The sequence below is a fragment of the Archocentrus centrarchus genome, chromosome 22 (assembly GCF_007364275.1).
Source record: "Archocentrus centrarchus isolate MPI-CPG fArcCen1 chromosome 22, fArcCen1, whole genome shotgun sequence".
In the NCBI taxonomy this organism is placed as follows: Eukaryota; Metazoa; Chordata; class Actinopteri; order Cichliformes; family Cichlidae; genus Archocentrus; species Archocentrus centrarchus.
Genome location: NC_044367.1, coordinates 22,990,878 through 23,004,650, shown reverse-complemented (window position 1 = coordinate 23,004,650; position 13,773 = coordinate 22,990,878). Strand labels below are relative to the sequence as shown.

The 13,773-nt window shown below is 39.8% G+C and overlaps 1 protein-coding gene across 2 annotated transcripts in view; it reads left to right on the top strand.

Moving 5' to 3' along the window:
- Positions 1-13,317, top strand: part of babam2 (BRISC and BRCA1 A complex member 2) — a 122,440-nt gene extending 109,123 nt beyond the window's left edge. For both annotated transcript variants that reach the window (XM_030718863.1, XM_030718862.1), the window contains exons 9-12: positions 8,383-8,453; positions 8,542-8,624; positions 8,748-8,901; positions 12,697-13,317. In XM_030718863.1, the coding sequence (XP_030574723.1) occupies positions 8,383-8,453; positions 8,542-8,624; positions 8,748-8,901; positions 12,697-12,760 (372 nt within the window). In that variant the 3' untranslated portion in view covers positions 12,761-13,317. The remainder of the gene's footprint in view (positions 1-8,382; positions 8,454-8,541; positions 8,625-8,747; positions 8,902-12,696) is intronic.
- Positions 13,318-13,773: the final 456 nt, after the last annotated feature.

Sequence of the window (13,773 nt, the reverse complement as noted above, 5' to 3'; positions counted from 1 at the left end):
CCAGCCAGCTGTGTGTATTTTTAGGACCTACAACTCAGAAAATTTCCATAATAGGAATCTAAAATGTTATATGGCTTCATTAAATATGCTAAAGTTATTGTACAAAAAATTCCCATGATTCTGAGGGGGTCAGGCGGATATGCTTTTCAGTTTATATGAAATGATCTGCCAGGTAAAAGAGGACCCGAAATAGATCCCTGGGGAACACCATAAATCCCTGGAGTAGTGGAGGAAAGAGACATCCCCAGGTATAACAGAGATGAAAATGTTCTTAAAAGAAAAAAACATGACCCTAAACACATCAGTGATATGAGCACAGTTTTTCCAACAACCACTTTGTGACCGGAAATGGGCCAGTAGTAAAGAGCTTAACCCTTTTATTTAGGCTGAAGATTTTAGCAGAGACACAAAGCAATATTTTTATTGTCTGGAAATGTTTTTGACAGTTTTTTAAACTGAAGCCAACAAACATGGTGAAAGGAAAAAAATACATTATTCTAACATCTTGGATTCTCACAGTCTTTTTAAGGACAAGCTGTGCAGTCGTTTTATCCTTTTAACACTTATTTCCTCCCACTTATTCCAGATGTGAGGATTGTATTGACATAGCTATACTGTCACATACCTCAGCTGTGACTGTGACAGCTGATTCTGCTGGTTGATGTCAGCACCTGGCGTCTGCACCACTCAAAATATAGCTCATGAAAATCGGCTTCCGAGCCTAATAAGCCCTGTGAAATGTATACATGTGATTAACTCAATCAATTTCAATAAGATAATCTTTAGTTGTCGTTCATATTTTTTGACATGGTGGTGATAATTAGATTGAGAGACTGACACAGAGTATATAATTATGGAAAGAGTATAATAAAATGTTTCAAGTGTCTGCTTCAGCTACACTCCCCATTTTTCAGGTGTCTCTTTACATGTTAAAGATCATTGTTCATCTCTTGTGAGAGCACTACTGCTTCTACAAAAGGGCCTTTTCACATCTATTGCAGTCTGCTTCCACATATATTTTAACAGGATGATCACAGCATTCACATTAAGGGCTGGTATATATTGTGGCAGTCTGAGGTTTTATAATAATCAACCTCTGCATCACAGATGCCCCGTGCTACATCATCTTAAATGTTAGTGATTTTTTTTTTTTTTAAAGTGCAACCTGCATCAGTTCTAAGGTTTTATGTATCAAGGCATAATAGAAAGAATCTTTTCCCGACCAGGTCTTAAAATTATGTAAATATAATCTCAGATGAACAACAGCACATGACACATTACACTATGTCATTAATTATTTAACAAAAGCTAAGGCAAAATGCAGAAGTAGTGTGTGAAAACCGAAATCAATCCAGTAGCTGGTAGAAGCACCTTTAGCAGCAATAATTTGAATCAACAGTTTCTCACATCTTTATCAGTCTCTCACATCTTTGTGCAGGAATTTTGGCCTGCTCTTCTTTTTGATATTCCATTTGTTTATGAGTAGCTCTATGAGTAGTAGCTATCGAGCAGCTTTGCATGAATGGCACTTGGAAATAGTTCCTTATTTATCTTATACAAGGCCTGTGTGCAACCTTTGAGGTCATCCTTTGCCTGAAACAAACTGTTTCAGCTCCTCCACATTTATGACCATTGAACCTCTAAGCCACTTTTCTTCTGATTGGCTTCTGTGCTCACAGCCAAAGACAATGACCATATTAGGTATGGCGCTCACCAACGTCACACATCGTGATATCCAGAGTAGAAAAACTTGTCTCAGAGTTTAGAGCAGTCTGAAGCCCTACTTGTACATACTCTGACTTCATTATTTGAACTAAACATAATCTTTGGTCATGTTTAATATCAGCATCCATCACTAGAACAGTATGTATATGACTATATGAGAGAAAACAATGAAAAAGCATTAAAGTCCCCATTAAATCTGCATTGTTAAAACAGTGACAGATTTTATCTTATGACGTTTGTGAAAGTTGGATTGCAAATTTGTTGATTTATAGTCATGCAAGTATACTTGTAAAGGTTTCACATACAAACTGAGGAGGTTAGATAATACGTGTATGTTTTATTCTAACCTTTTATGTTTTTTTTCTCAGCATCTTAGACATTGGCAAAGCGTAATTGTCAGGCAGAGGATGTGAACGTAAACACCAATGCTTCAGTCTCAATAAAAATGTATTAACATCAACTTTGCCACCGAAGCAGTGGCAGTAGCACCGGAGAGCCCAACTCATGAATCATCAGGCTGATGAATCTACACAGTGACTTCTTCACTGTATATGAAGAAGAAAGAAATGAGCTGTGTGAGTACATTTCCCAGCAGCTTGAGTAGACGGCAAATTCAAGAGTGAGTCACGATATTTCTAATAAGTGGACATGTTTATATAAACTTGTGCACATTTATTCCTGTCACTGACACATCATAATGGGATCTTAATTATTCCTAAGTGGAATTAAGTGAAAATTAATGTTTATGAATGTATTTGTCTTTAAGTGATTATTTTTTTCTATGCAGTTTTTGCTGAAGTACTTTTAATATAAACAGTTGGAGTCATGTTTCATCTAGCACTGGCTCTTGGCAGCAGATACTTTGAGCCCTGTGGGGTTGTCGGGTACGGCCACCACAGTTTGGACGTGTTTCAGGGTAATTGTGGATGCTCAGTGGATGGTTTTGGAGGCTGGGTTAATGCTTGTTGTCGTGTTTCTCAAGGAGTTATTTTATTACAGTGTGGTTTAGCTCATTTCAGTTTAGTTTTTTTTTTTTTTTTTTGGTTTAAAAATGTCCAGGTTTAGTCCAGTTTTAATAGTTTCAGTGTTACTTTTAGTTTTTATTTGTTGTGCTATGGGTGTTATTTGTCAGATGGTAAGATTTAATAAGTTCAGAGCAGTATCATAATGCAATACAACAATACAACAACAGTCTGAACACAAAGATTAAAAATCAGCCTCATCAGACTGGCATTTTCTCTGTAGTTTTATTTTATTCTAGCCTGGTCAAGTCTAGTCATTTTAGTTAGCTAAAATGTCTTTTCACACCTAGTTTTATGTTAGCTGTAATAACCTTGGAGTGTAAATATGCATTTGTATGTTAGATATATATTTAGTGTAACTGAGGGAACCAAAAGTCATTGATGTTCAAAATCAATTCGCAGTCAAATATCAGATCAGTCACACTTTAAGAAAGCCGGGGGTGGTGTGAATGTGTGACAAGCAGAGAAGCGATTTCTTAATAACGCCGCAATAAGCACTTCCGCCGTTATTGCATCACTCTCCCCACGGACACCTGCACAAACACAATAAATGGATACGCGGGTGTCATGGGTGTGGGCAGGTTTGAATACCTGCAAAGCAAGATCACCTTTCTTGCATCACTCAAACCTCCAGGCAGCCAATAAAATGACTTGGCCCCGAATCGCGCATTCGGTGGGGGCAGGAAATCCTTTCTCAGTATGGGTGTGAAAGTGCAGTGATCCACACTTCCCTTAAAACACACACACACACAGTGTAACTACATAAACAGCTTATTGAGTATGTGGCCTTGCAGCTTTTGAGAAAGCTAAATTGCCACCTCCACCGTTTCATGTAAACATAATTGAACAGGAGGCTGAGTCACAATGTGTGTCTGTCTTTATGAATTCTTGCAGAGATCACACACACACTCCACTGTGTGTTTCAGAGATTACTACTTTCACAAAACGTCATTCATACAAGGTTGATGAGTAATCATAAATATGCAGCAGCACTGGGTAACACCTTCTCCAGCTTAATCATGATAGATCTTGTCCTCAGAGGAACCACGCACTTTTACTACAGGCTTTTGACTGCTTAGGGCTGACACGAGCAATCAGTTGACTTTTATTAGTTGTCAAATCATACTGACACCATCATATAATGCTTTCATTACTGGAGAAGAGGCTCTTTCTCAGTTTCAGTTCACCCTTCATCAGCCAAAAAAAGAAATGTAAGTTTGTGTTTTAAACAGATTTTATAGACCAACTCTGATATATGTATGTTTAATATGGGATATGGCCTCCTCTGGCTGTGTTGCAAGCACCTGTCACCTGTTGAGGAATGGACTGCACAATAATAGTTCTCCATTCCTGGATGAACAGCCTGCAACTGTGAAATGGTCATTAGTTGTGGCTGCCTCTGATGAATATGTCGACCTAACATGTGCCAGGTATGTTCAGTAGGAGATATATCAGGACTAAACACTCACCAAGGTCTGGATGTGCTCCTGATCCAGAAGGGCCTGCTCTGTTCTGCTCGGCTCTGGCACTGCAGGGTGGGGATTCTCAAGCTGAAGCAGCTGCAGGGCAGGGTGAAGCCACAAGTACAGGCTGGAGCACCTCCTCTCAGTACCTCTGTTCAGTCAGGCTTCCACCAAGGACAAGCATATCAGTGATGGTGCTCTCATGGATACACAAGGCTGCAGCAACAGTTTGGACATGCATCCCAGCATTCAGCATGCCAATACCCTGGCCATGGTCAACTTCAGTCAGCCGCAGCATGTCATGCATGCCAACCAACCAAACAAACAAATTAGTTTGTTTGTTTGGTTGGTTGGTTAGTTGGTTGGTTGATTGGTTGTTTGGTTGGTTGGTCTGAGAACACTGGCTTAGAATGCGATAAACTGAACCACTTCTGGGGTGTACAAGTGAGTCCATTTATGTTCAGTAAACAAATGACGTCTCTCTATTGACTAAAACCAGTCAACCAAAACTGAAAACAACTCATAGAATTATTTTGGGTTTTCTGAGAAATTAAAGTGATGTACTGAGAAATCGATTTAAAACAAATATTGAAAACATTTTTCAGGAATGAGTAAAGAACAGATAAAAATAGCAACGTTCACTGTCTACAAGCACTGTTTCACAGTACAGAATCTAAAATATGAAACACAATTGGCCTTAAAGTGAGCACCGCCATCTTTTTTTTCTCTGTAAAACAGAAAAGACTGTTTAGTCAGGGAAAAAAAAGGTCATGTAGAGGTTTTATATTAAAATGGTGACTGAAATGAGGAAATTATGGAGTCTTTTCTTGTTACGCTTGACAGACTCTATGGTGGAGAGCTCTTAACACCAGCTTATTTAGCTGTCGAGTGGTAAGCTAAAGACTTCTGTGACATTTCAATTCTCCTGTACAAAGATTACATGTAATATTACTTTTGTGCTCAGGGCTGGATTTAACCCAAAAGCATCAAATAACAAGTTCGCTTTTCTCAATGTTGGTCTCTCTCTGCCACATCGTTGTTTATGCTTTGGCTGCTCTGAAAAGCCTTTCGTCTCGAGATCAGGCGTCAAAGACCTGAAACCTTGTTGATCGGTGTCAAATGGAGTCAGTGCAGTTGATGAGACAATAAAAACAATAATAAGTAAGTAAGTAAAAAAGCAGTTGGAAGCAGATTGTGGCAGCCAGTCTGAGGCTGAATTTTTGTCAGCCTGTTAAATAATGACAAAACAACCATCTTAATAGATGTGAGCCTCCAGACATCACTGATATTTAGATTTCTGTCTTTGTTTACATCCAAAGTTGCAGCATTGCTGTATCTTTTACCCTGTTCTGACCTATATTACGTCTAATGTGACCTGGGAAAACAGCCGCACAGAGATCAAAGAATTTGGATCATTTTAACTCTGGGTTGGGCCTCGGTGTTTAGTTGCTTTTGGGAACTGAAGAATTTGGACCGAGAAATGACTAACGACATAAGGCTCCTCCATTAAAACACATTATTTTAAGTCTATCTCAAAACGGTATTCACACACCCACGGTCGCTTAAATCATTCTTCCTGTCTCTACTAAACAGAAAGCAAATTGAGCAGAAGATTAGAAGATTTCAAAGTTAGCTTAAACTGCCTGAACAGTTGCATTTTTGACAGACTGAGGTCTGTAGATTTTGTCCCATATGTCCTACTTTGAAAATACTTTGGGAAAGGATTTCTTCACACCCAGTATGGAAAGGATGAGTGATTACTACAACAAAATCTCTTTCAGTGTAAATATGGGCATGTGAGAATTTTTTTGAGCCGTTTCCACCCCGCAGTTTTGGTGCCAGGACCAGACTGTATCTGTTAATAAAACTCGACCTGCCACTGCTATTTTGAGAAGGTCGCCCATCATGGCACACTTAGCTTTCCAGAGCTGCCCAGATGGCTAAAACTGAGAGGCCACCTAGTGCTACTGTGACTAAAACGGATGTAGATTTATTTTCTCATCTGCTGACTGGATGTTTAGGCTGCTTTTCACTCTGATTTGGAACTCTGATTAGAAGGAAGTAGAAAATCTCACTCTGATCTGCTGCTGAAGACAGGGACTTTCTCTTTCACCAACTTTTAACCCTTACAGCTGTGAAGCTTTCTTTTTTCCCTGGAACAAGCCTGAAAAAGAGTTTAAAGGGTTTGCAGCTGGGCAGCACTGTGGTGCAATAGTTAGCACACACACAAAGGTTACATGTAAGAAGGTTCCAGGTTTGAACATCCTGGTTGAGCTGGGGTGTTTCTGTGTGGAGTTTGATTGTTTTTTCCTGTGCCTGTGTGGGTTTCCTCCCACAGTGCAAAGACATCCTTGTTAGGTAATTGGTGGTTCTAAACTGGCCGTAAGTGTAGATACAAGGTAGGTAAAGCACTTTGAGTCGTCAGTAAGCCTAGAACAGAACTATATCTCTGGCAGTCCATTCAAAAACAGATCAAAATGCAAGCTTGTCTTTAAGCAACTTTTTCTTTAAAGTGATTTCCAGATATGTGGCAATTATTGCATGATACTAAAATAGTTTAACAGATTTTCAAATGTACAGTTATTAATTCTGTGTTTCATGAGCCAAATGTTATGGTGCATATCACATAACAGCCACAGTAAGACTCATCTGATTCGCCCTTAGTTGAATATCTCTTTTCACTACATGAGCAAAGCATTCCCTTGGGAATACACCAGGTTCATGTCTGTGACCTTGTTTCTCTCATGAGGTTTGATTTCACCCTTCGCAGACTTCAGTTTACACGAGTGTTTCAGAAGTAAAATGTTCGGCCAGCGCTGGATCTTTTATTTTTAAAACTGACCAGATTCTCTGTGCTCTCCTCATCTGCTCTTTGCAACTTCATTCATCTTCAACTCAACTCAAAAATAGACCAGGTACCATTTCGAGTGACACAAAATAAAGAGATGTTTCTGGGACACTTCTGAAATGTGGCATGGCACATTTGGTGTAATTGCGCTCATTGTCTTGAGTGGGCGCACTGCGGCCAGAACCAGGTGTTCCCTTCTACAGTACCCTTCTACTACACAATGGGCAAATCTCACCAAAGGGAACACTGTTTAAGCTACTTCTTAGCAATCCTACAAGAGCTGACTACTGCAAACCCCTTTGCAACCCACATCCACCCCAGCTCCTCCTTTTCATGCTGTCTGTCTTAATCAGCATCATATCTTCCTCTATATCTTATGTTCCTCTTGACTACTTTGTTCTGTACTGGGGTCTTGTTCCTCTCTCCACCTCCAGATTTCCATGTATACGTGTGGAAAGGTGGGGATGTCCCAGATTAGAGTCATGCCACCAAATGTAAATGATTGCTGATTTTGATTACACTGGCAGTTAACTGCTGTTAACTAAAGGAGAATGCCCAAAAAAAAATGCCCAAAAAAATCTAATGGAAAATAAAAGAATCTTCTTTATAATAAGCACCATTAACAAATTGACAGTTCATAAACTTTAATGCTTCTTTTGCTGCTAGTGAGTTAAAATCTGGCACTTGTACAGTCACCTTATTTTTTACAGCATTTTTGGGCCCTCTTAATTCAAGTACAGGAAATAGCCACATAAAATTTTCAGGGCAGAAAGGCATATTTAAGCTCTATTAAAAACTGCAGCCAGATGGATTTTAAATGCACTCCAGTTGTCTCAATCCAAAGTCAGAATGTATTTGTTTTTGACTTATTGATGCTTGCTTAGAGGGTTTTTTGACTTGTTGCTGACTGGTTGAGGCCTTATATGGACCCAGTTGTGGGATAGGTTTTTTTTTTTTTTATTAAATTAAAGCCATATCAGTTATGTACAGTAACAATCAAAAGTTTGGACACACTCACCTATTCACGTGAATGGGTGAGTGTGTCCAAACTTTTAACTGGTATTTTATATATGTCTGGCCTTTTATGTGATTCTCATTTTCCGGTCATCCCTGGTCATAAGTGAAGCTGCAAGAAAAACGTCTAGAAAAGGCTCTTTTTTTTCTTTCCTCGGTGCAATAGATGAGTCATATAAGGTTATCTGGTTTGATTGAGCCCGCTGAATCCCTTCTGAACATTTCTCTTTATAAATTGCTGCTCATGTTCAAACACAGTTTGCTGTTTCTGTGTTTTGCTGTACTAAACCCTTCACTTTGCCCTGTATAGGTGCAGTATGTCATCCAAGGCTATCACAAGAGGCGAGAGTACATCGCTGCTTTTCTCAGCCACTTTGGAACGTGAGTCATGAAGCGATCACAGCATGTGTTCAGCGGTCATTAATTTGTTACTGCAGACATGAATGTAATCAGCATGTATGCGTTACAGGGGGGTGGTGGAGTATGATGCCGAGGGATTCACGAAACTCACCCTTCTACTAATGTGGAAAGATTTCTGCTTCTTAGTGCACGGTAATTGAATTCAATTTTTTTTTTTTTGGATATAGTACCAGTTCACAACAAAAGACTTTATACTGTTAGAGAGAGAACACCAGCAATCAGCTATTTATTCTGTTCTCTGTCTGCGCCTCGTAGTGGACCTCCCGCTGTACTTCCCCAGAGACCAGCCCACCCTCACCTTCCAGTCTGTGTACCACTTCACTAACAGTGGTCAGCTCTACTCTCAGGTGCAGAGGTCATATCCTTACAGCCCACGCTGGGACGGCAACGAGATGGCAAAGAGGGCAAAGTATGTAGCACCTGTAAAAAGTCATACACATTATTGTAATTATATGTTATGTGTATATATTGAGAACATTTTATACACCATTGGGGCGAAACTCAGTGGACATACAACAATGTATTAAAGCTATTAGTGGTAGAAAAAATAGAATAAAAATGAGTTGAGAAAGGAAAAAAAACCTCAAAAGACAAACTCAGACATTCTCAGAGCTTTAACTTGCAAATGTTTGAGAAAATTGAATATTTTTGGAAATTAAATCAATAAATTTACAAGAAAAAACGAAAACAATTTTACAGGAAAAACCTCAGAAATTCTGTGATTTAAGTCACACATTTATAAGGAAAAAAACTGAAGTCAACCATGCACTGCTCAAAACAAATTAAAGGAACACTTTTTAATTGGAGTATCACATCAAGTCAGTTAAACTTCTGAGATATTGATCTGGTCAGTTAAGTAGCAGAGGGGGTTGAAGTTAACAGGTGCACTAGACGGGCAGCAATCAGACAACCCCCAAACAGGAATGTTTTACAGGTGGAAGCCACTGACATTTTTATCCCCTGCTCATTTTTTCTGACTGTTTTTCACTAGTTTTGCATTTTGCTAGAGTCAGTGGTAGCTGGTAGCATGAGGCGACACCTGAACCCTACAGGTTGCACAGGTAGTCCAACTTAACCCGTCAACAGGACCGGTATCTGCTCTTCTGTGCAAGGAGGAACAGGATGAGCGTTGCCAGAGCCCTACAAAGTGACCTCCAGCAGGCCGCTGGTGTGAATGTCCCTGACCAAACAATCCGAAACAGACTGTATGAGAGTTGCCTGAATGCCCGATGTCCTCTACTGGGCCCTGTGTTCACTGTCCGGCACTGTGGAACTTGATTTGCATTTGCCATAGAATACCAGAATTGGCAGGTCTGCCACTGGTGCCTTGTACTTTCACAGATGAGGGCAGGTTCACCCTGAGCGCATGTGAGAGATGTGAAAGGGTCTGGAGAAGCCGTGGAGAACATTATGCTGCCTGTGACATCATTCAGTAGGACCAGTTTGGTGGGTCAGTGATGGTCTAGGGAGGAATATCCAGGGACGCAAATCCTTGGACCACTGTCAAGACCATACGCTGACGCAGTAGCTCCTCAGTTCCTCCTGGTGCATGACAATGGCTGGCCTCATAGTGAGAGTATGCAGGCAGTTTCTGGAGGATGAAGAAATTGTAACCATTGACTGGCCCCCACACTCACCTGACCTAAATCCAGTGGAGCACCTCTGGGACATTATATTTCGGTCCAACTGACACTGCCAGGTTGCACTTCAGACTGTCCAGGACCTCAGTGATGCCCTGGTCCAGATCTGGGAAGAGATCCCCCAGGACACCGTCTGTCATCTCATTAGGAGCATGCCCCAATGTTGTCATGCACGTGGAGGCCATAAAACCTGACTACCATTTTGATTTGCTGCAATGAAACTTTGGCAAAATGGACTAGCCCATCATGTTATTTTTTTTCCTTTACAGTCAGCCCTGTGTACGCTGATAATTTTCATTTCCATCAAATGATGTGGCTCCTTTCATTCTCAGCACATTACCCAGTCCATATCACTATAAATATCCAGCATGAGTTTTTTTTTCCCCCATTGAGATCTGATGTTTCATGGTGTTCTTTTAATTTTTTTGAGCAGTATATATTGTTCCATGCCAATTTTTTTTTTTTTTTTTTACATTTTGTAATTTTAAAAAAAAAATCCATTTAAAGAGTTTTTTTTTTTGGGGGGGGGGGGTAAACTGATGGCTTCAGTCTCAGAATATCTGAGTTTTTCTCCTAAACCTTTGTAGTTTTTTATGGAGTGCGTGCAAAAAAAAAATGTTTTATTTTTTTTAATGCTCCTTTATCTACAAAGTCCCTGTTAGACTGTTTCAGCCATTTATCAAGAATGTTGTAATGCTTTAAATATGGTAGGGCAGGGCATTGTCATGGAGTATGCCACATATAGGCTATCTGTTGATAGAAAGATTTGACCCAACCCTCAGTACACTTAAACTAGCATGACCTTGTTCGTGTAAATGCAGTGCTTGCTCTTTGTATGGTAAAGGTTAATAACTACTGTAAATATTGAAGAGATGTGAGTGACTACAGAGTACAATGCATAATCCCTTGGCTGAGCAGAGGTTGTTTAAAGGAAAATTGCTCAACCTGCCACTTATTATAATATTCGTGGGCTTTTTATCTTTGGATACTCAGCTGAACGATGGTATCACTGTGGCAGATAACTTGAGTTTCCTAAAGAGTCGCCAAAACATTCAAGTAAACATGTCAGACACAGGTAAAAACAAACTACTGGTATTTGTTGGGAAATAGCTGCTGATTTAGTTTTAGTGTAGTTAATGGAAAAGGCTCTGTGTCCTCCTCCCCTGCAGTGATACGACAGACTGACTCTCCTTCATAAACGCAGTTATCATTTTCAAACAGAGGTTGTTTGAACAGTTGAAGCTCCTTTAAATATTGCTGTTGCAGTTGCCTGTCTGAGAGAGAGTTGGCGGCTGTCCCGCCCCATTGCCAAAGAGCTATTTGACAGCTTAACTGGCAAACATACAAAAAGTTCCTGGAAAGGGCCCATGAGAATCAAAACCCTTAGCTGATTTAAATTAGGCTGATCTCCTGTTCAAGATTATCTTCTTTTGCATGTCCAGACAGCTTCTGACATGGCTGCTATTTTTACATCGCTCTCTGGAAGTCCCCTTCTGACCCCTTGCTCTCTGTGCAATTTCAGCACAGACTTCAAACTTGTGCAGACAGCGAGCAAATTCAAATTAACATGAAGTTCTTGTGAAAGCCGAGTCTCAAGGCTACAACTGAGCAGTTTTCAGGTGAAGAGTCTCCAGTTTTCAAGCCTGAAGGCAGCACGTCGGATGAGGAGCAAGAGCACGAGCATGCTTGCCATTATTATGACATGTACGAGGTTGTGTGCACCATGAATTCATCTCCCAGGATGGGACATTCAAAGGATACAATCTCAACTGTGCTGCACAGCAATGTGCTGTGAAATGTCAGGATTTTTTTTTTTTTGGCCACACCAGAACAGTCTTCACTCACCACCCACTGAGATTTAGCGAGATTTTAGACATTGTCCACTTCCTGAAATTGAAAATCAAGTTGAAGGATAACAGGTGGTCACATCTTGACTTCTTGCAGGGCAATCTATAAGTGACATCTGCAACCCAAAAGGTCCTGAGGTGCAAGTTTTTAAATTTTAGGAAGCCCATTCCTCTCAAAACTTTTGAAGTGACTTTAATCAAATTTGACTGTTGATGCCATACATGCAATGTTTATGCCCCAGTAAGCTGCATATGAATATGTGGACTCTGTGGGCAAGGAATGAGATTTTTGGCACTAGAAGCTTCCTGTTCATGTTTGGGCAGGATTCGGTTACATACAGGTGCAATTCCTCCTGTAAAAAGCTGCAAAAGGAACATTAATGGATGAAACTGGAAATCTTTGCTCTGAAAGCCCTGAAAATTTGACATTTGTGATCTACTCCTTTAACTAATGAATTTTTTCTAAATGTAAAGCTAAGTGGAAGCAAGCAAAATAGTCTCTGAGCTGTTATTTGGCTTTTTGCTTGTCTCCTGTATTTCCTTTTAGAGTTGAGGTGCAGAGAGTCGTGGCTCTTGTTGAACTGTATTTGCAGGAAGTGAAAACGTTTCATGTGCACTTTGATACATGCTGGGACTGAATGAGTGAATTTGTCAGATGCTTTGAAGCAGTTGAAACACAATTATTGTCACAATTTCATGTCTCTCTTTGTCTCTCAGGGCGTACTTCAAGAGCTTCATCCCTCAGTTCCAGGAGGGAGCCTTTGCCAATGGGAAGCTCTAGTACTGCCTGGCTTAATGACATGCCTGGAGAGCCGCCTGTGGGAGAGAGTGTGTGTGTGTGTGAGTGTGTACCTGTAGTATGCACAGACTTAGATTTGTGAAATGTACTGTGCAGGAACAGTACGATGATCATGACAGTATGCTTCTCAGTCTGTACCTTCACTTTTTATTATAGCGGATCTTCTGTTTAGTCAGCCAAAAACTGTCTGTGCTGATGATTCAGCCCAATTAAAGGCCTTTATTTTGAAAACAAATGGCAAACTGACAGGAAATAATTTGACAACCTGTACTGTACCTGTACAGTTCAATCTGTTCCACCCGTTTAGGTAAACATCATTTGTTGTGTTGTGCGTCTGGCTCCATCCACGGATTCCCTGATGTGAACACCTTTTCTGATAGTTTGCGACATGATTGTCAAGTTTGGCCCCACTATTAACATTTGTTCAAAGATCTGTGACTTGCCTTTTAATTGTTTAAATGCTGCATGTTTCATTTCTGTGAATATGATTTTTTTTTTCCTGACATGTTGACAGTAAAAAAAAGTTCTTTTTCTCCTGAGAGTGTGTAATTGTTCATTATTTGAAAAGTGTAAATGGTTTTTATACGCAGCCCCCGTCTTTGAAATTGTCTATTTTAGATTATTTATTCATTCAAAAGCATAAGAATTGGAAAAAAAATTGACAGAAGATTATTCCTGACATTAAGACGGCATGATTACAGCAACACTGTGCACTGGTGTTATTCTATAAAGTATTAAAAAAAAAAAAAAAAAGGATCAATACATCCCACTTGACACAGCTCATTTTTCGTGCAGTAACTTTTGTACATTTAAACAATATGTACACACATGCATACATGTCATAAACATTAAATTGGTGCAGTTTTGCTGCTGAAACTATGATATATATATATTCTATGCTGATGCTCAAAGTCCATTACAGCAAAGAAGATTTTGGCTTTTGTGACACTTTGAGTGGGCGTAAAATTGATTTGTGTGTCTTTATGTGGGCTCAA